Source organism: Chlorocebus sabaeus, chromosome 25 (genome assembly GCF_047675955.1).
Source record: "Chlorocebus sabaeus isolate Y175 chromosome 25, mChlSab1.0.hap1, whole genome shotgun sequence".
NCBI lineage: Eukaryota > Metazoa > Chordata > Mammalia > Primates > Cercopithecidae > Chlorocebus > Chlorocebus sabaeus.
Genome location: NC_132928.1, coordinates 28,754,451 through 28,780,465, shown reverse-complemented (window position 1 = coordinate 28,780,465; position 26,015 = coordinate 28,754,451). Strand labels below are relative to the sequence as shown.

The 26,015-nt window shown below is 37.2% G+C and overlaps 1 protein-coding gene across 2 annotated transcripts in view; it reads left to right on the top strand.

Annotated features, from left to right (window-relative positions):
* CAMSAP2 (calmodulin regulated spectrin associated protein family member 2) overlaps positions 1-26,015 on the top strand; it is a 115,512-nt gene that overhangs the window by 42,463 nt on the left and 47,034 nt on the right. For both annotated transcript variants that reach the window (XM_007989016.3, XM_007989015.3), the window contains exon 3: positions 23,407-23,568. In XM_007989016.3, the coding sequence (XP_007987207.3) occupies positions 23,407-23,568 (162 nt within the window). The remainder of the gene's footprint in view (positions 1-23,406; positions 23,569-26,015) is intronic.

The following is a 26,015-nucleotide window of genomic DNA, read 5'->3' as shown; positions in this document are numbered from 1 at the left end:
CTCCCTATTGCCTGACATTGACACCTGTGTCTCTTCCATTGATTTAGATGTCTATTAGGCCATGTCACACAGTCTTGACTAATGTAGCTTCATACTAAGTCTTGAAACTTTTTAGTGTAAGCCATCAACTTTGTTGTTTTTTATCCAAATTGTTTTAGTTATTCTAGGTTTTTTGCATTTCTGTAAAAATTTTAGAATCAACTTGTCAATTTCTAAAAAAAAAAAAGCTTGCTAGGATTTAGATTGGAATTGTGCTGAATCTATAGACCATTTTGGGAAGAATGATAGTTTAACAATTTGTCTTCCAATGAAAACATGGTTTCTCATTTAAGTATTCTTTATTTCAGCAATGTTTTATAGTTTTTGGCATATGAGATTCATATGTACTTTGTTGAATCTGTCGTATTTTGGATTTTGATTATAAATGGAATTGCATTTCAGATTTAATTCTTAAATCGTTTATTGCTAATATATAGAAATACAATTGAATTTTGAACTTTTTTTTTTTAATCTTGTGACCTTATACATTTATTCCTAGTATGTTTTTGTGGATTTGTCAGAACTCTCAACATAAACAATCATGTTGTGTGTGAATAAACACAGTTTTACTTCTTCCTTTCCACTATATGTGGTCTGCTCCCCGCTTCTTATTGCACCGCCAAACACTAACAGATAATGTTGAGTAAAAGTGGTGAGACCAGACATTTTTGTCTTATTCCTCATCTTACCAGGAATCTGTTGAGTTCCCGTTGTTAAATGTGATATTATCTGTAGGATTTTTGAAGATAATTCTTTTTCAGGTTAAGGGAGTTCCTTTCTGTTCCAAGTTTGCTAAGAAATATATGTGTGTTTCTGTTTTTAAAATCATGAATAAGTGCTGTATTTTTCAAATGCTTTTTCTGCGTCTATTAAGGTAATCATATGGCTTTTCTCATTTATCCTGTTAATAGTGAGTTACATTGATTTTCAAATATTAAACTAGTCTTGAATTCCTGGAGTTAAACTCAATTGGTCACGATAAATTATCTCTTTTATATTTTTAAATATTTTTTGTTATATTATTATAATATTTACAATATATAAAATACATTATTATATATTATTATATGTAATATATGTTATATATAATAATATATAATATATATTTTGTATTTTTAAAATATTTTATATTTAATTTGTTAATATTTTCTCAAGGGTGTTTATAGCCATGTTTGTGAGATATATTTTTCTTTTCTTTTAATTTCTTTGTCTTGTGTTAGCATCAGGGTAATACTGTCTTTATATACTGAGTTGCAAACTGTTCCCTACTCCACTGTTTTCTGAAAGACTTAAGATTTCTGTAATTTCTTCCTTAAATGTTGGGTAGAATTCACTAGCTTCACCACCGGGGCTTGTTGTTTTCTTTCTTTTTTTTGAGGCGGAGTCTCGGTGTATCACCCCGGCTGGAGTGCAGTGGCGTGATCTTGGCTCACTGCAACCTCTGCCTCCCGGGTTCAGGCGATTCTCCTATCTCAGCCTCCCAAGTAGCTGGGATTACAGGTGCCCCCCACCGCGACACCTGGGTAATTTTTGTATTTTTAGTAGAGATGGAGTTTCACCATGTTTGCCAGGCTGTTCTCGAACTCCTGACCTTAAGCAATTCACCTGCCTCGGCCTCCCAAAGTGCTGGGATTATAGGTGTGAGCCATGCACCCGGCCTATGTTTTCTTTTTTTTTTGAGACAGAGTCTTGCTCTGTCGTCCGGGCTGGAGTGCAGTGTTATGATCTTGGCTCACTGCAACCTCTGCCTCCCAGGTTCAAGTGATTCTTGTGCCTCAGCTTCCCAAGTAGCTGAGATTACAGGCATGCGCCACTATGCCTGGGTAATTTTTTCTATTTTTGGGGCTTCACTGTGTTGATCAGGCTGGTCTCAAACTCCTGACCTCAAATGATCTGCCCGCCTTGGTCTCCCAAAGTGCTGAGATTACAGGCGTGAACCACTGTGCCTGGCCAATTTTGGTTATTTTATGTCTTTTAAGACATTTATCCATTTCATCTAAATATGTCAATTTATTGGCATTAAATTGTTTATAATACTCCCTTGTTATCTTTTTAAATATCTATAGACCCTGTAGTGATATCCCTTTTTTCTTTCCTGGTGTTATTAATATGTATGGAGGTTTATCAATTCTGTTAATCTTTTCTAAAAAGCAGCTCTTTGTTTCAGTTTTTTAAACTAACTTTTGCTTGTTTTCTGTTTCATTGATTTCTGCTCTTTATTATTTTTCTTTTTCTTATTTTGGCTTTTAAAAAAAATGTAGCTTCTTAAGATGTACTCTTAGGTCATTAATTTTAAAGCTTTCTTCTTTTCTGATATAAGCACTTAAAGCCATAAATTGTTTTCTTTTCTTTTTTTTTTTTTTTGAGATGGAGTCTTGCTCTGTCTCCCAGGCTGGAGTGCAGTGGCTCAATCATAGCTCACCACAGCCTCCATCACCTGGGTTCAAGTGTTTCTCCTGCCTCAGCCTCCTGAGTAGCTGGAATTATAGGCGCCCACCACCATGCCCTGCTAATGTTTGTATTTTTAGTAGAGACGAGGTTTTGCCATGTTGGCTAGGCTGTTCTCAAACTCGACCTTAGGTGATCCGCCCACCTCGACCTTTTAAAGTGCTGGGATTACAGGCATGAGCCACTGCACCCAGCCTAAGCAACAGATTTTCAATGTAGATGAAATAGCCTTCCTTTAGAAGAAGATGCCATGTAGGACTTTCATAGCTAGAGAAGAGAAGTCAGTGACTGGCTTCAGTGCTTCAAAGGACAGGTTGACTGTTTTGTTATGGGATATGTGGGCTAATGTAGCTGGTGACTTTAGATTGAAGCCAATACTTGTTTGCCATTCTTAAAATCCTAGGGCACTTAAGATCTATGCTACATTGACTCTGCCTGTGCTGTATAAGTAGAACAACAAAGCCTGGATGACAGCACATCTGTTTATAGCATGGTTTACTGGATATTTTAAGCCCATTGTTGAGACCTACTCAGGGAAAAAAAAAAAAGTCCTTTCAAAATATTACTGCTCATTGACAATGCACCTGGTCACCCAAGAGCTGTGATGGAGAGGGACAAGGCCATGAATGTTTTCATGCCTGCTAATGCAGCTTCTGTTCTGCGGTCCATGGATCAGGGAGTAATTTTGAGTTTCAAGTCTTTTTATTTAAGAAATAACATTTTCTAATTATGTATCTGCTATAGAGAGTGATTCCTCTGTTGGATCTGGGCAAAGTAAATTTAAAACCTTCTGAAAAGGATTTACCATTCTAGATGCCATTCATGATTCGTGCGAGGAGATCAAAATATCAACATGAACAGGAGTTGGGAAGAAGTTGATTGCAGCTTTCAGGGATGACTTTAAGGGTTTCAGTACTTCAGTGGCAGAAGTATCTACAGATGTGGTGGAAGTAGGAAGAGAGCTATAATTGGAAGTGAAACCTGAAGATAGGACTGAATTGCTGTAATGTTATTATCAAACTTGAATAGATGAGCGAAGTGGTTTCTTGAGATGGATCTATTCCTGGTGGGGATGCTGTGAACATTGTTGAAATGACAACAAACAATGGATTTAGAATATTATATATCAAGTTAGTTGGTGAAGCAGCAGCAGAGTTTGATAGGACTGACTCCACATTTGAAAGAAGTTCTATTGTGGGTAAAGTGCTATCAAACAGCATCACATATTATAGAGAAATTTTTGGTGAAAGAAGAGCCAATCAGCACAGCAAGTTTTGTTGTCTTAAGAAATTGCCACAGTCATCCCATCCTTCAGCAGTCACCACTCTGATCGATCAACATGGAATCAAGACCCTCTACCAGCAAAAATACTGCGTTTCATTGAAGGCTTGGGTGATTGTTAGCATTTTTTAGCAATATAATATTTTTAAATTAAGTTAGGTTCATTGGTTTTTTTAGACATAATGATATTGCACTCTTAATAGATTATAGTATAAGCATAACTTTTATATGCCTGGGGATATTATAAAAATTGTGTGACTTGGTTTATTATCCTACTTGCTTTATTGCAGTGGAATGGGATGGAACCTGCAATATATCCAAAGTATTCCTGTAGTTGGAATAATAAATAATGTAGCCTTTTCACATTGGCTTTTATTTAATAATGTGCATTTAAGTTTCCTCCCATGTATTTTTATGACTTGATTGCTCACATCTTTTTAGCACTGAGTAATATTTTGTTGTCTGAATGTGCTACAATTTTAAAAATTCATATATCAACTGAAGAATATCTTGGTTGCTTCCGAGTTTTGGCAGTTATGGATAAAGCTTACATCTGTGTTTAGGTTTTTATGTGGACGTAAGTTTTGAATTCCTATAGGTATATGCCATGGAGTGTGATTGCTGGGTCATAGAGTAATAATATGTTTAGTTTTGTAAGAAACCACCAAACTCTCTTCCAAAGTGGCTGTATCATTTTGGATTCCCACTAGCAGTGAATGAAAGTTCCTGTGGAACAAAGTTTGTTCCTGTTGTTCCACAGGAACTTTCCAGTGCAGTATTTGGTGTTGTCAGTGTTGTGGATTTGAACATTCTAATAGGTTTTAATTTCCATTTCCCTGATAATATATGAGTTAGAACATCTTTTCTTTCCTTCCTTCCTTCCTTCCTTCCTTCCTTCCTTCCTTCCTTCCTTCTTTCTTTCCTTTCTTTCTTTCTTTTTCTTTCTTTCCTTCTTCTTTCTTTTCTTTCCTTCTTTCCGTCTTCCTTTCTTTCTTTTCTTTCTTTCTGCCTTATTCTTTCTTTCTTTCTTTCTTGACAGAGTCTCGCCCTGTTGCCCAGGCTGTAGTACAATGGCACAATCTCGGCTCACTGCAACCTCCACCTCCCAGGTTCAAGTGAACCTTGAGGGCCAGGGGGAGGGGTAGGCGACAGTTTCTGATATTTACTGTGAGAACCTGTTCAAGCTAGAGCCTGGTTGAGCTCTTGAAGGTAAAGCCCCCTATAACTTGATCCCCTTGGAGTTTTAACTCTCAGACTTGTTTACTCTGAACCTGTAGCAATTCATCAGTTACAGTTCAGTTTTCCTTCTCCAGCACTGGTTACCCTGGCTGTTTCTGTTTGTGAGTCTTTACTCTGGTAAGTTGTGACTTCTCTTTGCCTGTCTGTCTCTCCATCCTTTGGGCCAGTGGTTTCCCCTGTGTTCTCACCTCTCTTTCAGATCTACTTAGAATAGTTGATATTTCATTCTGTTCAGTTTTGTGCTTGTTGTTAAAATAGAGTGACTTCTAAGGTTTTTACCTGCAGACCAGAAATTAAGGTCTTCCTTCTTTTACATTTTTTTGTAGTGCACATTTGCTGATGACATCTTTAGATCAATAAACATTGAGAAAGGTTATCTTTATTTTACCTCCTTTTTTTGAGATGGAGTTTTCACTCTTGTTGCCCAGGCTGAAGTGCAATGGCACCGTCTTAGCTCCCTGTAACCTCTGCCTCCTAGGTTCAAGGGATTCTCCAGCCTCAGCTTCCTGAGTAGCTGAGATTACAGGCACACATGCACCACCATGCCTGGCTAATTTTTGCATTTTTTAGTAGGTACGGGGTTTCACCATGTTGGTCAGGCTGGTCATGAACCCCTGACCTCAGGTGATCCACCTGCCTCAGCCTCCCAAAGTTTTAGGATTACAGGCGTGAGCCACCACACCCAGCCTTTACCTCCATTTTTGTAGGATATTTTTGCTGGGTAAGATGCATTCTGTGTCTTCTGGTTTGCATTGTTTCTGAGAGAAGTCAGATGTTATCAGTGTTCCTCTGTATGTAATGTGTAATTTGATTTTCTTCAGCTGCTTTTAAGATTTCTTTCTTTCTTTTGGAATTTGGTTATGGTGTGCCTTAATGGATTTTTCTTTCTGTTTACCCTGTTGGGGATTTTTAAAGCTACTCATATCCGTGAGTTCATAGCTTTCATCAAAATTGGAAAAATTTCAGACATTATTTCTCTGAATATTATCTCCCACCATGTTTTTTAAACTCCATTTATATAACTGCTTGCTGTTGTCCCACACACAGGTCACTGATGAGGCTCTGTTCATTTTTTTTAAGACTTTTTTTCTTTTTATGCTTTAGTTGGATAGCTTGAGATATCACTGGAAGTTGAGAACAGGAAAATCTGTTATATTAACAGTCTTATTCATGTGGTCCCTTTCAAAGATGTATTCTGTTGCAGTTAGTGTCTGTGGTTACTACTCTTTTCCTTTAAGACCCTCTTAGTGATTTACTTTTTGTGTGAGCTAGATATGTTAAAAATTAAATTAATACTCAGTAAGGCCAATATGGTGAAGCCTTGTGGCCACTAAAAATACAAAAATTAGCCGGATGTGGTGGCACGTGCCTGTAAACTCAGTTACTCAGGAGGCTGAGGCAGGAGAACCGCTTGAACCCAGGAGGCAGACGTTGCAGTGAGCCAAGAACATGCCATTGCACTCCACCCTGAATGACAAAGCAAGACCCTGTCTCAAAAAAAAAAAAAAAAAACTGACCCAAAATAATTTTTTTATTTAACTATGCCATATAACCTGAGTTCTTCTTTTTAAGAATATGAACTTTAATTTCCTTAGAACTTTAAACATTCATAAGAAAGGTAGGTTAAATTGGGAAACTTAGGCCTCCTATGCTAGTAAAAGATTTAGTACTTCAATTTAATATATTTGGTAATCCCAAAAACATTAATGAGATAATTTTGTTGAATGTTCAATGTGTATGTCAAGCTAATGTATTTACATTTACAAAAGTGTTTATGTTTCATAATCTGAAACAATTGTCGTCTTAAGTAGTTTACTGGAATACTACTCAGCAATAAAAAGAAATGAACTATTGATACATATAAGAGCTTATATGAATATACATAGACATGCTAAGTTTAAAAAAGCCAATCCCAGCCGGGCGTGGTGGCTCAAGCCTGTAATCCCAGCACTTTGGGAGGCCGAGGCAGGCAGATCACGAGATGAGGAGTTTGAGACCAGCCTAGACAACCTGGTGAAACCCTGTCTCTACTAAAAATATAAAAATTAGCCAGGTGCGGTGGCGGGCGCCTGTACTCCCAGCTACTTGGGAAGCTGAGGGAGAATTGCTTGAACTCGGGAGGAGGAGGTTGCAGTGAGCTGAGATCGTGGCACTGCACTCCAGCCTGGGTGGCAAAGCAAGAGACTCCGTCTTGGGGGGGAAAAAGAAAGTCCCCATACTGTACTACATACTGTATAAATAAAGCTACATACTGTATAAATCTCGTTTATATAAACATTCTTGAAATGATAACATTATAGAAATGGAAAACAGATTAGTGATTGCCAGGGGTTAGGGAGAAGTAGGTGTGACTGGGAAAGGGCAACATGAAGGATCCTGTGTTGTAGTGTTTTGTGGCTTAATTGTATCCATATCAGTATCCTCATTGTGATATTGTACTATTGTTTTGCAAGGTGTTACCATTGGAGGAAACTGGGTATATGGTAAGTGGGATGTTTCTGTGTTCTTTCTCACAGTTGTGTGTGAACCTACAATGAGCTAAAAATAAAAAGTTTAATAAAAAGATGTATGAGGAATGAATTTTTAAGATAAAAGAAAATGCTATCATTTGGAGCAGAAGTGGTTTCAGTGTCATTTCTCACTGGTAGTGAGAAAGTATGGAGTGATCGAGTACATTATGCCTGTAGCGGGACAGACCTGTATTAAAACCCCAATAGTTATCAGCTGTTTGACTTTATAACAGTTCTGAAACTCTCTGAGCTTCAGTTTTTCTCATCTGTAGTAAGCAATGATAATATTGTCTCCCTTATAAATAGGTGTGAGGATTAAATACAATAGTGGCTGTGAAGTATCTAATGTGCTTGAGCTATAAGAAAGATCAGTAAATGTTAGCAATCATCGTTGATTTTTATTGCCCTACTTCTATTTCTAGGGTGTTTTTTTAAATGGATATTAGTATATATGTTAATTAAAATAACATGTATAACTGAGTTACTAGGAAAAATGCTTATTTATATATGGGAAAACAAAATAGTAACAACTAAAAGAAATGCAATTATTTTTCACTTTAGATCGTAAAATTTCTTAAGAGTAGATTTGATTTTGGAAGGGTTGCTACAAAGAAATCTGCCTTGTTTGGATATTACCTATGGTAGGATAGTATTCTGAGCTTAAAACACTTGCATCCTGTTGCTCTGCATATTTATGGTATAATTAAAGTGGCTTATATTTGCCTTGAAAACCCACTTGAAGGCATTTTATTCTTAAGGCGTTTTTTCTTGATTTTCATCTTTTATTTCGTTTTGGCTTATTGATCCCTCTTCAGTTTCTGTAACTAATTGTAGCAACTGGACTTGCAAACATTGTTTAATTAACACTACATTAAGGTTGTATACTTTCTTATACCCACCTCATGACGTGTTTATTAAACAAACAAATAAACATTTTGAAGTGCATTCTTTATGAGGTAAGGCTTGGGAGGAAAGCCACCCGCAGTTAACCTAGGAATTAAAAAGGTAAGCAGAAACAACTTATTCTGTGGATGTAGTAGCAGCTCCTTTTTAACCCAGATATTACCCAAAGCTTACTTGTAAACATAGTTTTGTGGGACAAGAATATTGAGATCTGTAAATTCATCGTCAGACGTTAGCTGACTTAGCTATAACATATATAATGATGCATGTATAAGATGTGCTTACTGATTTCTGTGGAAAAAAATACGAGCTTTGTTTGCCTCTAAGTTATATTTTCTTCTATTCTTAATTTTGCCAAAAGTTTAAAAACTAAGATAAGAAACATTTTGCCATACAGTTGACCCTTGAACAACATACCCACTTTATAGACAGTTTTTTCAGTAAGTACAATAGGCCCTGCAAATCGGCGAGTTTGGCATAACCAAATATTCCAGACTCTCTTCTTTCCCTATCTCTGACCTGGAACCAGCCATTTTCTGTGAAGCCTTGGGTTTATATTAATGGGGAATGTTATTTAGAAACCGTGATCTGGGGATAGATGCATTTATTGTTGCTGCTTTGGTGTTACTGCTAGGTCCTTAACTCATGACAGTGCCAGGAGAAATATGTAATCATGAGTTCTTACTGGTATCTCCATAGGATTCTTCCATATTTGAATCTTAAAATGAGCATCTGCCACAGGGCCCCTTCCCAGAGGTATGCATTCCCAGCACAATGCAGTTCTTGGCTAGGGTCAAGTTGTATTGCCACCTGTGCCTGCCTTAATCTGGCTCTGCTAGCTGAGATCCATGTCTGTCTGGATTCACCAGCAGCATTCACCATCCATGCTCTACTTAGAGTCCCATCCACATTTCCACATTGTAGTTTTGTGTGTTTTTCAGTATGTATTGTGCAACCCCCAGCCATGTTGATCAGTCTGCTTGGGCAGTCCTCATTGCCTCCTGGTTATAAAGTTGTGTGGCTTCTGAGTGATTCATCCTAACCCTATTCTTGACATAAACCATGTTATTTTTAGAGCATGAAATGCATTGTACTATTATTGTCACTCCATTTTATAGTTGAGGTATTGAAGCACAGAGAAATTAAGGAATTTGCCAGAGATCACCTAGTTAGTAAGTGGCAGAGTTGGGATTAAACCTAGGTACTTTGCTTAAATGGTCTTTGCTAACCTATGCTGCTAGACTATAGGATTTATGTGGGGAAGTAGTAGTAGACCTGAAAAGAGTGATTATTTTAAGATCTTAAAGAATTTTAATATTATTTTAATAATCTTGGACTTGTTGGGTAGGCCCTGGGAAGTCACTGAAGGCTTTTGACTGTAGAGTGATGTGATTGGCAATGTCCTGTAGAAAGGTTAATCACTTGTAGCTGAGAAGGACTGTGAAAGCAAGATTCCTGATAGTATGCTATTCTTGGGCCCCTCTCTAGAGATCTAATGAGTCAGTCTCTAAGGTTTGAGGCCAGGGAATTTATGATCTTTTTGATGATCATCCATATTTGGAACGACTGCTCTAAACTGTTTCCTTTGTTTACTGTGTTCATTTGACTACTAGTATGCCATTCCTGTATGTGTCCATCCAGTAGAGCCACATTTAAATGCCCTTAATTTGCCATTTGAAGCTACATATAGTCCAGAGGAAGTTGATGAATCTGCTCAGGAGACATGTTTCATTTGTTGGTGTCTTGCATTTTGATAGATATTTGGACTGTACTCTTTATTGTTTATATTAAATTTGCAATAAAGCTTAATATCAGCTTGTTTTAACATTATCTTGGAAACACTTCTTCATTGGGTGGTGTGATGATTAAATTCACCGAATGTAAATGACAAGATGTAAACCAGATGCTCATCTACTTGTATATAAACAGATGAAAGAGAACTCTCAACTACTACTTCCTTGTCTGTAATACTTGCTTCCTAAAATTTTGGGCAGAATTAATAGCAGCTAAATCAGTATCATTGTGCTGATAGTCGCATGCTAGTCATTATACTTTTTTGACTCGCTCTGTACACTTCATTGACATATCTAAATAGGGAGATCCAAATAAAATAAAAATAGTAGTTTTGTACGATCAGTTGTTTAAGCATATGTCATATTGTTAAGATTTTTGAAACTCTTCAGAGAGGTATTTTGAATCTCATGAAAGTCACCCCTCTTGCCAGGGCTGCCACATGGATAGTTCCACCTGGGTATAGCAGAGCAGCAGTGACACCTTTGGTCCTGACTATGTTTCATACAGATTGGATATAACGGCAGTATGTCTGGAACAACAATGCCATAATCCTCTTGTAGGTTACTACTTAAATATTTGCTGTTCAGTGTTTATTCCTGACCTGTGTTTTTAAAAAATCAATTGACCATAGACACATGGGTTTAGTTCTGGACTCTCAGTTCCATTGATCTCTGTTTTTATACCAGTACTATATTGTCTTGATTATTGTTGCTTTGTAGTAAGTTTTAAAATCAGGAAGTATAAGTCCTCCTACTTTGTTCCCTTTCAAGATTACTTTGGCTATTGTGAGTCCCTTGAGTTTTAATATGAATTTTAGTATCAGTTTGTCAGTTTCTATAAAGAAGCTACCTGGGATTCTGACAGAGATCACATTACTTTGTATACCAATTTAGGAAAGTATTGCCATCCTGGCAGTATCTAGTCATCCATCCGTCACTATGGGATACCTTTCTGTTTATCTTTAATTTGTTTCAACAATGTTTTGTAGTTTTCAGAGCATAAGTTCTACACTTCTTTTAAATGTATTGCAAAGTATTTTATTCTTTTTGGTGCTATCATAAATGGAATTGTTTTCTTAATTTCGTTTGCAGATTGTTGATTGTGAATATATGTGTTTAGAAATGTAATTTCTTATTGTATATTGATCTTGTATCCTACAACCTTAGTGAACTCTTTCACTGGTTCTAATTGTTTTAGAGGATTCCTTAGGATTTTTTATACATAAGATCATGTCATTGCAAATAGAGATAGATTAACTTCTTTCTTTCTGGTCTGGATGCCATGTCAGGTATTTTTTCATTACTGCAATTTAAGCAGTATTATTATTTTACCAGAAAAAAATTTCCTCTCAATATGTGGTTTTATAAAGGTTTCTAGATTCTTTGGATTTTTAGTATATATTCAGTTCTGCTGTACTGTAATGTATATGTTCCTTAAATCACTGTACTATGGAAAATTGTGCAATAAACACCACAGGACTTATGAGAAAAGCTGGTATGAGCAGTGTTATGTTGTTTTAAAATGATAGGAATCTAATAAAAATGGTGGTATAATTTTACATGTGTTAATGTTTAAAATATACATACATACTGTTACATGTATGGCACTTCACTTTGAAAAAAGCCTCAAGTTTTCTTGTGGAAGTAGCATTAAAATGGTTGCAGCACATGAGTTATTGTAAATTGTCCTGTCTGAAATAGGACAGAAAGTGATAACACCAGAGAAAGTTATAATACCAGATGAGGAAGATGAGGGTATAGTTCATATTACACATGGTGAACCGAAGGAAGTGGTAGGTATCTGAGATGTGTGTGCATATATGTATTTCTACATGTCTCAGTACAGTTGTGTGTGATTTTTTGCATTCACCTAGTATTTCTGGTGAACAAAGCTGTGCATAAACAAACTGCAATTCAGATTGTTTCCTAATATACCAGTTGCATGGAAACAAATGTGTGTTTTTAAAACAGAAGTAACTGTATTTCTGTCAAATATTTACTCCTCTAATTGCAAAATGAAAGCCAACCTAATTCAATTTGCAGAAATTTGCTTTATACAGAATTTTTCCAAAAAAATCCCTATACTACTAAGAGGCAAGAACATTGTAAAATATCTGAAGGTTATTTAGTTTTTAATTATACTTTAAGTTCTGGGATACATGTGCAGAATGTGCAGGTTTGTTACATAGGTATACACGTGCCGTGGTGGTTTGCTGCACCCATCTACCCGTCATCCACATTAGGTATTTCTCCTAATGCTATTCCTCCCCTAACCCCCTACCCGCTGACAGGCCCCAGTTTGTGATGTTCCACTCCCTGTATCAATGTGTTCTCATTGTTCAACTCCCACTTATGAGTGAGAACTTGCAGTGTTTGGTTTTCTGTTCCTGTGTTAGTTTGTTGAGAATAGTTTCCAGCTTCATCCATATCCCTGCAAAGGGCATGAACTCATCCTTTTTTATGGCTGCATAGTATTCCATGGTATATATGTGCCACATTTTCTTTATCCAGTCTACTATTGATAGGCATTTGGGTTGGTTCCAAGTCTTTGCTATTGTGAATAGTGCTGCAGTAAACATACGTGTGTATGTGTCTTTATAGTAGGATGATTTATAATCCTTTGGGTATATACACAGTAATGGAATTGCTGGGTCAAATGGTATTTCTAATTCTAGATCCTTGAGGAATCACCATACTGTCTTCCATAATGGTTGGACTAATTTACATTCCCACCAACAGTGTAAAAGCATTCCTATTTCTCCACATCCTATCCAGCATCTGTTGTTTCCTGACTTTTTAATGATTGCCATTCTGACTGGCTTGAGATGGTATCTCATTGTGGTTTTGATTTGCATTTCTCTAATGACCAGTGATGATGAGCTTTTTTTTATGTTTGTTGGCTGCATAAATGACTTCTTTTGAGAAGTGTCTGTTCATATCCTTTGCCCACTTTTTGATGGGGTTGTTTGCTTTTTTTTGTTGTAAATTTGTTTAAGTTCCTTGTAGATTCTGGATATTAGCCCTTTGTCAGATGGATAGATTCCTGAAATTTTCTCCCATTCTGAAGGTTGCCTGTTCACTCTGATGATAGTTTCTTTTGCTGTGCAGAAGCTCTTTAGTTTAATTAGATCTCATTTGTCAATTTTGGCTTTTGTTGCCATTGCTGTTGGTGTTTTAGTCATGAAGTCTTTGCCCATGCCTATGTCCTGAATGGTATTGCTTAGGTTTTCTTCTAGGGTTTTTATGGTTTTAGGTCTTATGTTTAAGTCTCTAATCCATATCGAGTTAATGTTGTATAAGGTGTAAGGAGGGGATACAGTTTCAGTTTTCTGTGTATGGCTAACCAGTTTTCCCAGCACCATTTATTAAATAGGGAATCCTTTCCCCCATTGCTTGTTTTTGTCAGGTTTGTCAAAGATCAGATGGTTGTAGATGTGTGGTGTTATTTCTGAGGCCTCTGTTCTGTTCCATTGATCTATATATCTGTTTTGGTTACTGTAGCCTTGTAGTATAGTTTAAAGTTAGGTAGTGTATTGTGTCGAGCTTTGTTCTTTTTGCTTAGGATTGTCTTGGCTATATGGGCTCTTTTTTAGTTCCATATGAAATTTAAAATAGTTTTGTCCAGTTCTGTGAAGAGAGTCAGTGGTAGCTTGATGGGGATAGCATTGAATCTATAACTTACTTTGGGCAGTATGGCCATTTTCACGATATTGATTCTTCCTATCCATGAGCATGGAATGTTTTTCCATTTGTTTGCGTCCTCTCTTATTTCCTTGAGCAGTGGTTTGCAGTTCTCCTTGAAGAGGTCCTTTACATCTCTTATAAGTTGTATTCCTAGGTATTTTATTCTCTTTGTAGCAATTGTGAATGGGAGTTCACTCATGGTCTAGCTCTCTGTCTTTTATTGTGGTGTATAGGAATGCTTGTGATTTGTGCACATTGATTTTGTATAATGAGACTTTGCTGAAGTTGCTCATCAGCTTAAGGTGATGTTGGGCTGAGACGATGGGGTTTTCTAAATATATAATCATGTCATCTGCAAACAGAGACAGTTTGACTTCTTCTCTTCCTATTTGAATACACTTTATTTCTTTCTCTTGCCTGATTGTCCTGGCCAAAACTTCCAATACTATGTTGAATAGGAGTGGTGAGAGAGGGCATGCTTGTCTTGTGCCGGTTTTCAAAGGGAATGCTTCCATCTTTTGCCCATTCAGTATGGTATTGGCTGTGGGTTTGTCATAAATAGCTCTTATTATTTTGAGATATCTGTCATCGGTACCTAGTTTATTGAGAGTTTTTAGCATGAAGGGATGTTGAATTTTATCAAAGGCCTATTCTGCATCTATTGAGATAATCAGGTGGTTTTTGTCATTGGTTCTGTTTATGTGTTGGATTACGTGTATTGATTTGCCTGTGTTGAACCAACCTTGCATCCCAGGGATGAAGCTGACTTGATCGTGGTGGATAAGCTTTTTGATGTGCTGCTGGATTCAGTTTGCCAGTATTTTACTGAGGATTTTCACATTGATGTTCATCAGGGATATTGGCCTGAAATTTTTTTTGTTGTGTCTCTGCCAGATTTTGGTATCAGGATGATGCTGGCCTCTTAAAAAGAGTTAGGGAGAAGTCCCTCTTTTTCTATTGTTTGATATAGTTTCAGAAGGAATGGTACCAGCTCCTCTTTGTACCTCTGGTAGAATTTGGCTGTGAATCCGTCTGGTCCCAGGCTTTTTTTTGGTTGGTAGGCTATTAATTACTGCCTCAATTTCAGAACTTGTTATTGGTCTGTTCAGGGATTTGACTTCTTCCCGGTTTAGTCTTGGGAGGGGGTATGTGTCCAGGAATTTATCCATGTCTTCTAGATTTTCTAGATTATTTGCATAGAGTTGTTTATAGTATTCGCTGATGGTAGTTTGTATTTCTGTGGGATCAGGGTGATATCCCCTTTATCATTTTTTATTGTGTCTATTTGATTCTTCTCTCTTTTCTTCTTTTTTAGTCTGGCTAGCAGTCTATCTATTTTGTTAATCTTTTCAAAAACACCGGCTCCTGGATTCACTGATTTTTTTGAAGGCTTTTTCATGTCTCTTTCTCCTTCAGTTCTGCTCTGATCTTAGTTATTTCTTGCCTTCTGCTAGCTTTTGAATTTGTTTGCTCTTGCTTTCTAGTTCTTTTAATTGTGATGTTAGGGTATCGATTTTGGTTTTTTCCATCTTTCTCCAGTGGGCATTTAGTGCTATAAATTTTCCTCTAAACACTGCTTTAGCTGTGTCCCAGAGATTCTGGTACATGTGTCTTTGTTCTCATTAGTTTCAAAGAACTTACGTATTTCTGCCTTAATTTTGTTATTTACCCAGTAGTCATTTAGGAGCAGGTTCAGTTTCCAGTTGTGTGGTTTTGAGTGAGTTTTTTAATCCTGAGTCCTAATTTGATTGCACTGTGGTCTGAGAGACTGTTTGTTATGATTTCCATTCTTTTGCATTTGCTGAGGAGTGTTTCACTTCCAATTATGTGATCAATTTTAGAAAAAGTACAATGTGGTGCTGAGAAGAATGTGTATTCTGTTAATGTGGGGTGGCGAGTTCTGTAGATGTCTATTAGGTCTTCTTGATCCAGAGCTGAGTTGAAGTCCTAAATATCCTTGTTAATTTTCTATCTCGTTGATCTAATATTGATAGTGGGGTGTTAAAGTCTCCCACTATTATTGTGTGGAAGTCTAAGTCTCTTTGCAGGCCTGTAAGAACTTGCTTTATGAATCTCTGTGCTCCTGTATTGGGTGCATATATATTTAGGATAGTTAGCTCTTCTTGTTGCATTGATCCCTTTACCATTATGGAGTGCCCTTCTTTGTCTTTTTTGATCTTTGTTGGTTTGACATCTGTTTTATCAGAGACTAGGATTGCAACCCCCTGCTTTTTTTTTGCTTTCCATTTGCTTGATAAATCTTCCTCCATCCCTTTATTTTTACCCTGTGTGTGTCTTTGCACATAAGATGGGTCTCCCGAATACAGCACACCAGGGGGTCTTGACTCTATCCAATTTGTCAATCCGTGTCTTTTAATTGGGGCATTTAGCCCATTTACATTTAAGATTAATATTGTTATGTGTGAATTTTATCCTGTCATTATGATGCTATCTGGTTATTTTGCCTGTTACTTGATGCAGTTTCTTCATTGTGTCGATGGTCTTTACAATTTGGTATGTTTTTGCAGTGGTTGGTACTGGTTTTTGCTTTCTATATTTAGTGCTTCCTTCAGGAGCTCTTGTAAGGCAGGCCGTGTGGTGACAAAAATCTCTCAGCATTTCTTGTCTGTAAAGGATTTTATTTCTCCTTCGCTTATGAAGCTTAGTTTGACTGGAAATGAAATTCTGGGTTGAAAATTGTTTTCTTTAAGAATGTTGAGGCTGGGCGTGGTGGCTCATGCCTGTAATCCCAGCACTTTGGGAGGCCGAGATGGGCAGATCACAGGGTCGAGGGATTGAGACCATCTTGGCCAACATGGTGAAACCCCCTCTCTATTAAAAATACAAAAATTAGCTGGGTGTGGTGGTACACGCCTGTAGTCCCAGCTACTTGGGAGGCTGAGGCAGGAGAATCTCTTGAACCTGGGAGGTGGAGGCTGCAGTGAGCTGAGATCGCGCCACTGCACCCCAGCCTGGCGACAAAGCAAGACTCCATCTCAAAAAAAAAAAAAATAGAATGTCAAATATTGTCCCCCACTCTCTTCTGGCTTGTAGGATTTCCACATAGAGATCCCCTGTTAACCTGATGGGCTTCCCTTTGTGGGTAACCCGACCCTTCTCTGTGGCTGAGCTTAACATTTTTTCCTTCATTTCAACCTTGGTGAATCTGACGATTATGTGTCTTGGGGTTGCACTTCTCGAGGAGTATCTTTCATGTATTTCACTGTATTTCATGAATTTGAATATTGGCCTGTCTTGCTAGGTTAGGGAAGTTCTCCTGGATAATATCCTGAAGAGTGTTTTCCAACTTGGTTCCATTCTCCCCATCACTTTCAGGTATACTGATCAAATGCAGTTTTGGTCTTTTCACATAGTCCTGTATTTCTTGGAGGCTTTGTTTGTTCCTTTTCATTGTTTTTTGTCTAATCTTGTCTCCACGCTTTATTAAGTTGATCTTCATTCTCTGATATCTTTTCTAAAATATCTGAAGGTTATTAAGGCTTACACTATCTAAATTATATTTAGATAAGTTACCCATAAGCTAAAAGCTAGAGTCAGATGACAGTATCTAAGGTGAAATCTTGAGTGTAGGTGGTATCCTTGTTTTCTTTTTCATAATCTCTTTAACTCATCTTAGTACTTATTTATTTATTTGTTTGTTTGTTTGTTCTAGGAACCACAGTTGAGCTTTGAGAGGCAGGAGGACAGTGCTTGATGTGTTAGCAGCTAGTAACCTGTATTTTAACTGAGCTGAGAACAGTAGTAATACTATGCTGGCAATAGCAAGATTTTTATCTCTGCAGCCTTATAGTACAACTGTCTTGGTGTAAAACTGGATTTTATTTTAACTAAATTCCTTTTTAAACCAAGATAGTTATATATAAGAATGTCTTTGGATTGGAAGCCTTGGTTTTAGTTTATTCTTGAATTGTCAGTATCAGAAGTTTAGAAATAGTAAAATTCAATGGCAAAGTAATAGTACATAATAACCAAAGATTTATTGTGAAATACTGGAGCCAACATGGAGGAATGGCAAGTATATGAGCTTTGACAATAGATGGGACCGGGGTTTTGAATCCTAGTTCTAGCTCTTACTAACTCTGTGACCAAATGTAGATACTCATCCTGAGATTTCCTCATTGATAAAATGACATATCACCTCAGTGGAGTTGCAAGTGGTATTTTGCTTTTATCGCCATGCAAATTAAAGATAAATGAAACTTATGAAAAAGTGTTTCTATAAATAAATGCTATGTAAAATATTTTCTAAATTGGAATAACTTTGAAAAACTATAGAGTATAATATGAATATGCTGTAGGTACCATTTTAGCAGAATAACTAATACCTCATGTTTGTGATTGATTTAAGTATTTATTTCCTTTTAAATACCTGTGGGGGTACTTGGGCATAGTAGGCACTCTAGCCACTTTATTAGTCCAAGAACTAAGTTCATTGTAGGATATTTTTAAGTTCTGTGTCTAAATCTGATACAAGAATAGTAAAAGCCATGCAGTGGCAGAGATTTTATCTTAATTTATAGGCTAAAAAACTTACAATACTTAAAAGCTTTCCTTTCTTCAATAGATTTAACCTTCATTTCTAATATATAAATGTAATTTATTTTTGCTTAGACTCCAGTGGTTGGAGATGATAAAAATATAACCCTTGTAACACAGATGTAGAACCTAATGGTGGCCTTTGGATGATACTTCAGCTCTCACCCAGTAAAGTCCCTGGGATTCCACATTCCCCAAATCCTTTTCTTTTCACTGAAATGCCAAGTAGCCCTCCTGCTTTTTCTTCCATAACCAGTCTTCCTACTGCTGCTCTAAGATGTCATGCTATGCTCTGCCACCTGGTGGTCGCAATGTACACTGTTGTTTCTGTTGCTGCCGCAGTTGCCTCCTACTACAACACTGAGAGTCCAAGTGTAGAGGTTGGGATTAAGTCTGCAGGTGTGATGCTCAGTGATACGGGCTCTGGAGCCAGATTTCTAAGTTTGAATCCCTACATCACTGCCTCCTTGCTGTGTAACCTTGGACAGGTTATACAGTTTTCTTATCTGTAAAATAGTGCTTACCTCACAGGGTTGTTTTATTCAATTAATACAAATGCTGAGAACATTACATACTGAAAACAGTACATGACAGAAAACAGTAAAATGCTGAAGACAGTATTTGAAACATAACAGTGTTAGCTATTGCTATTATTCTGATCGGAATGCTTTAGGTAAGCAATTAAATGTGTATATTTTATTTGGAGCTATCATAGCTCCAAACTGATTCTAGCCTTGAGTTTATTTTTTAATGTTGATCTTTTCTAACTCCATTATGTATATACTTTGTTATACATAATTTTTAATTCTCACTATCTCATATTGTAAAGTTAAGAAGTAAAAAAAAAAAAAAAAAAAAAAAAAAAATCACACTAAAATAAGAGTTCTTTTTTTTTTTTTTTGAGATGGAGTCTCGCTCTGTCGCCCAGGCTGGAGTGCAGTGGCGCGATCTCAGCACACTGCAAGCTCCGCCTCCCGGGTTTACGCCATTCTCCTGCCTCAGCCTCTCTGGTAGCTGGGACTACAGGCGCCCGCCACCTCGCCCAGCTAGTTTTTTGTATTTTTTAGTAGAGATGGGGTTTCAGCATGTTAGCCAGGATGGTCTCGATCTCCTGACGTTATGATCCGTTCATCTCGGCCTCCCAAAGTGCTGGGATTACAGACTTGAGCCACCGCGCCCGGCCAAAATAAGAGTTCTTAAAGTGAGTGAATATCATATGGAAATAACCATAGCACAATAGTGGAAATTTTAGAAATTTGTTTTTTTAATTTAGGAAGTTAATCGGTGAAATGAACTTTGTTCTGAAAATGTATCCCAATTTTCCAAGTAAACTATATATTTTATTTGTGTTTTTTACATACTGTAACAAGATAATTTCTAAGTTTTACTTTTATTCATTCTTTTTCCCTTTCTGGTGTGTGTGTGTGTGTGTGTGTGTGTGCGCGTGTGTGTGTGTGTGTGTGTCTGTGGTATTCAAACATTATTATGGTGTGATGTTCCGTTTTTCTTGTTTCTGTTCTGTTTCCTTCCTTTTTCATATTTTTGTTTATATGTATGAAACAGTATTATGGTGTGATATTCTGTTTTTTTCCCACTCAATTTTATATTGTACACATTTCCCTTTTTGTTAAATAGTTTAATATATCATAAGTTACTCATTTTGGTTGGATATCGTTTTCTTTTTGTTGTATAATATTATAATGGTTATTTTTTATTTATACAGCTTTTTTCTCCTCTCTCATGTGTTTGTAGAACAACTGCCAAAAGGAGTGTTAAGAGTACATGAGTGATTTTGTGGCTCTTGAAATATTTTCCCACATTTTGATCCAAAAGTGCTATGCTTTTTAATGCTATTAAACACAAATTTACTTTCACCCATAAAACATTGTCTAGGAACAAAGGTGAAAAAGACAGGATCCCTGCTCTCTAGGGCTAGAGTGTAACAGAGAGGATACATACAGATGAATGACTAAAAAGGCTACAACATTCTGAGTGTGAAGGAAGAACTGGGATAGTTGGACAGTAGCAGTGTGGAAAATACTTCTTAAAGGAGATTGAATATGAAAATATGGTTTTAATTTGAAATAATTATTGATGCTAATTTTTCTTTCTTGCATATTATGTTTGTCATTTCCGAAACACATTTTTTTGCTTTGCAACAAAGTGACTTAACTCCTGCCAACTGCATGATATGGTAGAAAGAGCACACAGGTTTGGATAAATTGCTTAATTGTCTAAACTTCAGTTTCTGCACATATGAAACATAAATGATACTTCCTTTAGAGAGTTTTGAGGATTATAGAAAGGATATTTTATCTATTATCTCCAGGCTTATTTCAAAAAATATTTGAAATGAAAGAATTAATATACTAATAAAGTATTTAGCACAGTATGTGGCACATAAGTTAGACTTAGTAAGTAGGAGCCACTATCAGTTTTATGATTGCCAATGTTAAGCATTCTGCTTCTTACAAAGCATCAGCTTTCCTATAGATACTGCTCAGTTTTCTAGAAGCTGAAACTGCCACCTTCTAAATGATCAGAATTCACTTCCTCAACCTCCAGAGTAAACCCAGCTCTTGAGTCTTTATAGTAACTAAAAAGCTAGCTTCTTTCCTTCGTTTCCTTTCTTCAGCCCCTGCTAAGTGCCAGGTACCATTTTAGATGTAGGGAATAGGAAGATAACTGAGATAATGTCCTACACTGTCTACCTAGAGAAATAGAGTCAGAGGTAGGTGACTGTACACATGTCAGAGAAATCAGTGGTTCTCAACCCTGGCTGCTCATTAGCATCACCTGGGGAAGCTGTTTAAAAATACCAGTGCTGATACCATACTTTAGATAATTTAGGAGTTAATGCAAGCAGAAACAGTATTCTGTAGGAATCTGTACTCATTGATAGGTTGAGTGAGTCATTTTGATCGGAAAGAGAACTGGAAAAATCTTCACAATTAGAGTAATATTCAAACCAACGACAAAACTTAGTCTATATTGTTAGGAGGACAACAAGCCAGGGCACAAAAACTTGAAAACTGATAGCAGATTGGAGAAGGAAATGGTAGATTATAAGGCTAGACTAACAAGTACAAACAAGCTAATAAGAAAGAAACTTTATGTCTGTTAAGTTTAGATTTCATTATGTAGAAAATGAGGTAGACTTTATGAGAGAATAATGTGATGCAATCTCTGGTTTGGAAAAAACAGGTAGCCTAGTTTATAACATTGTCAAAAATAAATTCTAGATGGAATTAAAGTTATGGAAAAAATAGAGAATAATATTTCTTTTTTTTTTTTTTTTTGAGACGGAGTCTCGCTCTGTTGCCTGGGCTAGAGTGCAGTGGCCAGATCTCAGCTCACTGCAAGCTCCGCCTCCTGGGTTCACGCCATTCTCCTGCCTCAGCCTCCTGAGTAGCTGGGACTACAGGGGCCCGCCACCTCGCCCGGCTAGTTTTTTGCATTTTTTAGTAGAGACGGGGTTTCACCGTGTTAGCCAGGATGGTCTCGATCAGCCAGGATGGTCTCGATCTCCTGACCTCGTGATCCGCCTGTCTCGGCCTCCCAAAGTGCTGGGATTACAGGCTTGAGCCACCGCGCCCGGCCGAGAATAATATTTCTATATTTTGAGGTTGGAGAAGACCTTTATAAACATGTTATGAACTCCGAAGTCATAAAGGAGAACATTGAAATTAACAGATTTTACCAAGTAAATATTTAAAACTCTACAACAAAAGGTACCCTAAAGTTGAAAGTTTGGAGACAAACTAGGGGAAAGTATTTGCTACCTCAGCGACAGAAGGTTAAAGTACCTAATGTATACCGAGCTCTTACAAATCGATTAAGAATAGGCAAAAGATTGAACAGGTAGCTTTCCAAAGAAGAAATACAAATGGTTGCTAAAGCACGTAAAAGGATGCTTATCTTCAGTAATAATCAGGATTGTAAAATCAAACAAGAGTGAGGTCTTTGAAACTTTCATGCTGATACAGAGTTTTAAAGTGAATAATATCTAATGTTGTCAAAAATGTGGAGAAACAGGCAGACTGATAACATTGTTGGTGGGAGATAAGTTGGTGTAACCTGTCTAGAGAGTATATTAGTGGTTATCTATCAAAACTTAAATTGTGGTTGCCCTTGGACCCAGTAGCCACAACTAAGAATTATACCTGGAGAAATACAATGTTGTAACATTGTTTGTAATGCTAAACAGTGTAAATGTATACATATTTGATAGGCATTAAACTTTTTTGTAGGAATATGTACCAGACTGAAGAAACTGGTGGAGGAGGGGCACTTTATATACTTCTGTAATGTTTGTAATTTTTTTTTAGAACTTCCATATAACTGTGTGTGTGTGTATCTGTCTGTCTGTCTGTCTGTCTGTCTATCCATCCATCCATCCCAAATCTTATCTATCTATGCCAAAGGCTAGAAGTCCTGTTCTGGATGAATTAGATGAGGAAGAAGTTGGAGGCAGGAAAACCAGTTAAAGAATTTTTTGCCTTGTTCAGGTGTGAGAAATGTTTGGGTCTGAATTGGAACTGTGACAATCAGAATGAGGAAGAGGGAAGATTTGAAAGATAGAGAATCTATAAACTTGTACTATGTGGGTGGGAAGAATGAGGAAAGACCATCAAAGATGGTTCTGAAGTTGGTAAGTTATATTGCTAAGTAAGCAACTATGACATTATTAAAAATAGGAAAAACAGGAAAAGAAGCATCTTTGGAGTAGAAGATAATGAGTATCTTAAATATAGATCCTCAATATGTATTTGAACAATAAATTAGTTCAGTTAGCTCATCTTTAGCATCTATAATTTATGCTTTCTTATTAAGGCTGGTCTTGTGTAGTTATTCTTCTGCTTGTTAGGAGATATCATTAACATTTCAAAATATATAAAAAGCAATTTCTAAGTATAATTTTTAAACTATTTGTTCTTGTTTTATATTTTCAGAGTGCCCATTTGGCCATGATAGATACCCTCATGATGGCTTATACTGTAGAAATGGTCAGTATAGAAAAAGTAATTGTGTGTGCTCAGCAGTATTCAGCTTTTTTTCAAGCCACGGATCTGCCCTATGATATCGAGGATGCTGTCATGTACTGGATAAATAAGGTAGGATTATACTCACTTGAGTAAATTGCATCTCATAGCCAGAAAATGTGAAATTCTAAATTATACATTGCCACTTCATTACTCTTTTTGTTTCAAATCAGAGTGCAAACTTAAGTTGTAAAATATACTTAAATTTTTTTATTAAAAAAGCTTAAAATGATGAAAATAGATTTCTGTATACTCAGCAATATTTATAATTATTCTTTTTTTTTTTTTTTTTTTTGAGAAGTAGTCTCGCTCTGTCACCCAGGCTAGTGGCTCACTGCAACCTCTGCCTTTCAGGTTCTAGCAATTCTCATGCCTTGGCCTCCCAAGTAGCTGGGATTACAGGCATTTGCCACCATACCCGGCTAATTTTTGTATTTTTAGTGGAGACAGGGTTTCACTATGTTGGCCAGGCTGGTCTCGAACTCCTGGCCTCAAGTGATCTACCCACCTCAGCCTCCCAAAGTGCTGCGATTACAGGTGTGAGCCACCATGCCTGGCCAATATTTATAATCATTTTTAACGATTAATCTAGTTCATACCAGATTATGAAAAAATTCAGAACACTCCTAATAGTGAACTATACACAGTGGGTGTTCAGTAAATATTTTTTGAATTCATTTCAAGAATGAAATAATTTTCTTACATTTCCGGTTAGAGGATTCTTAGGTTTGCTTGACCAAGTTGCACAAGATCGTATTGATTGTGGATTCCTCTTCTTGGAAATTTTTATGAAACTGTGATTTATGCTTTGAAGATGCTTAATTTGTCAGCTTATCACTCCCTTTGCAAATTTGAGTAGTTAATTTGTCTTGATCCACTTTCATTTACCACTGTCAGCCAAGAGAAAATTAAACCTTATCTGAAAACAAGCACTAGAAGTTATATTTCCAGGTATCTTTTCTTGAAAGCTGGCATGAAGCTTGCAATAAAAAGCTAAATGTAAAAAACACTATTACAGCTATCTTCATTATCCATAATATCAGTATCATTGTAGAAGGACTGCTTAATACTTTGCCTCTGGAGTTCCTTTATTTCTTCATCTTTAGTAATCTTTCCCCCACTCCTCCTCAGCTGTAGAAAATCACAGTCACATTCTAGACCTATTCATCTTGAGAAACTGTGCAAGCTTCACATCCCATTACAGACTTCCCATTCTTTAACAATTTCTCCTATCTTCCTAACTCACTTGCTTTAAATATTAATTTAAAAATGTTCAACCTCATTATGACTTATAAACCATTGAGCCTATTAATTTCTCACAATCTTGTCGGACTTCGTATTTGTCCATCTTGAACTTAGATTTTTATAAGTACCCTCAGTTCTTATGTCTCCCCTTCCCTCCCTGTTACTCATTTGGTAACAGCTCAGATAGTTTAGCTCAGTTATGCATTTTATTTATAACCTGCACTTGCAGAGGCAAATATTGCTGGAGAAATTTACACAAGGAAGTTGGTTTCACTTTAAGTTCATAAGCACAAACTTCCACTGCCAGTCCAAGAAATGTGTCCCTAAGTTTGCTTTCCCACGCTTCATGACAACTGTTACCCATTTTCCTGATTCGCAGACCTTCTGTAACCCTTTCCCTACTACTGTCAGCTAAATTTGCCTTATCTTTTCTTGAGACCAGAGATGGGAAGGCTTTAGATGGAAATTATCTTCCCTTTATACTAGCAAATCTGTAAACAGTTTTGGATCAGCACTCATTGCCTTTCTTTTTTTTTTTTTTTTTTTTTTTTTTTTTTGAGACGGAGTCTTGCTCTGTCGCCCAGGCTGGAGTGCAGTGGCCAGATCTCGGCTCACTGCAAGCTCCGCCTCCTGGGTTCATGCCATTCTCCTGCCTCAGCCTCCCGAGTAGCTGGGACTACAGGCACCCGCCACCTCGCCCGGCTAGTTTTTTTTTTGTAATATTTAGTAGAGACGGGGTTTCACCATGTTAGCCAGGATGGTCTCGATCTTCTGACCTCGTGATCCACCCGTCTCCGCCTCCCAAAGTGCTGGGATTACAGGCTTGAGCCACCGCACCCGGCGCCTTTCTTTTGTCCTGCTGTTAGAATGAAGAATTTCCCCCTTCACATCAAATGTGAGTTCTCCACTACTTGCTCTAGAACTTTCTTCCCTTTTTCATGGTCATTGGTCCTCTATTTCAGTTCTTACATTTTAATGCACATAAAAATAACCTGGTGTATTAGTCCATTTTTCTTCTTATAACAGAATACCTGGGCCGGGCACAGTGGCCCACGCCTGTAATCCCAGCACTTCGGGAGGCCGAGGCAGGTGGGAGGTCAGGAGTTCAAGACCAGCCTGGCCAATATGGTGAAACCCTGTCTCTACTAAACATATAAAAATTAGCTGCACATGGTGGCGGATGCCTATAATCCCAGCTACTCGGGAGGCTGAGGCAGGAGAATCACTTGAACCTGGGAGGTGGAGGTTGCAGTGAGCCGAGATCATGCCAGTGT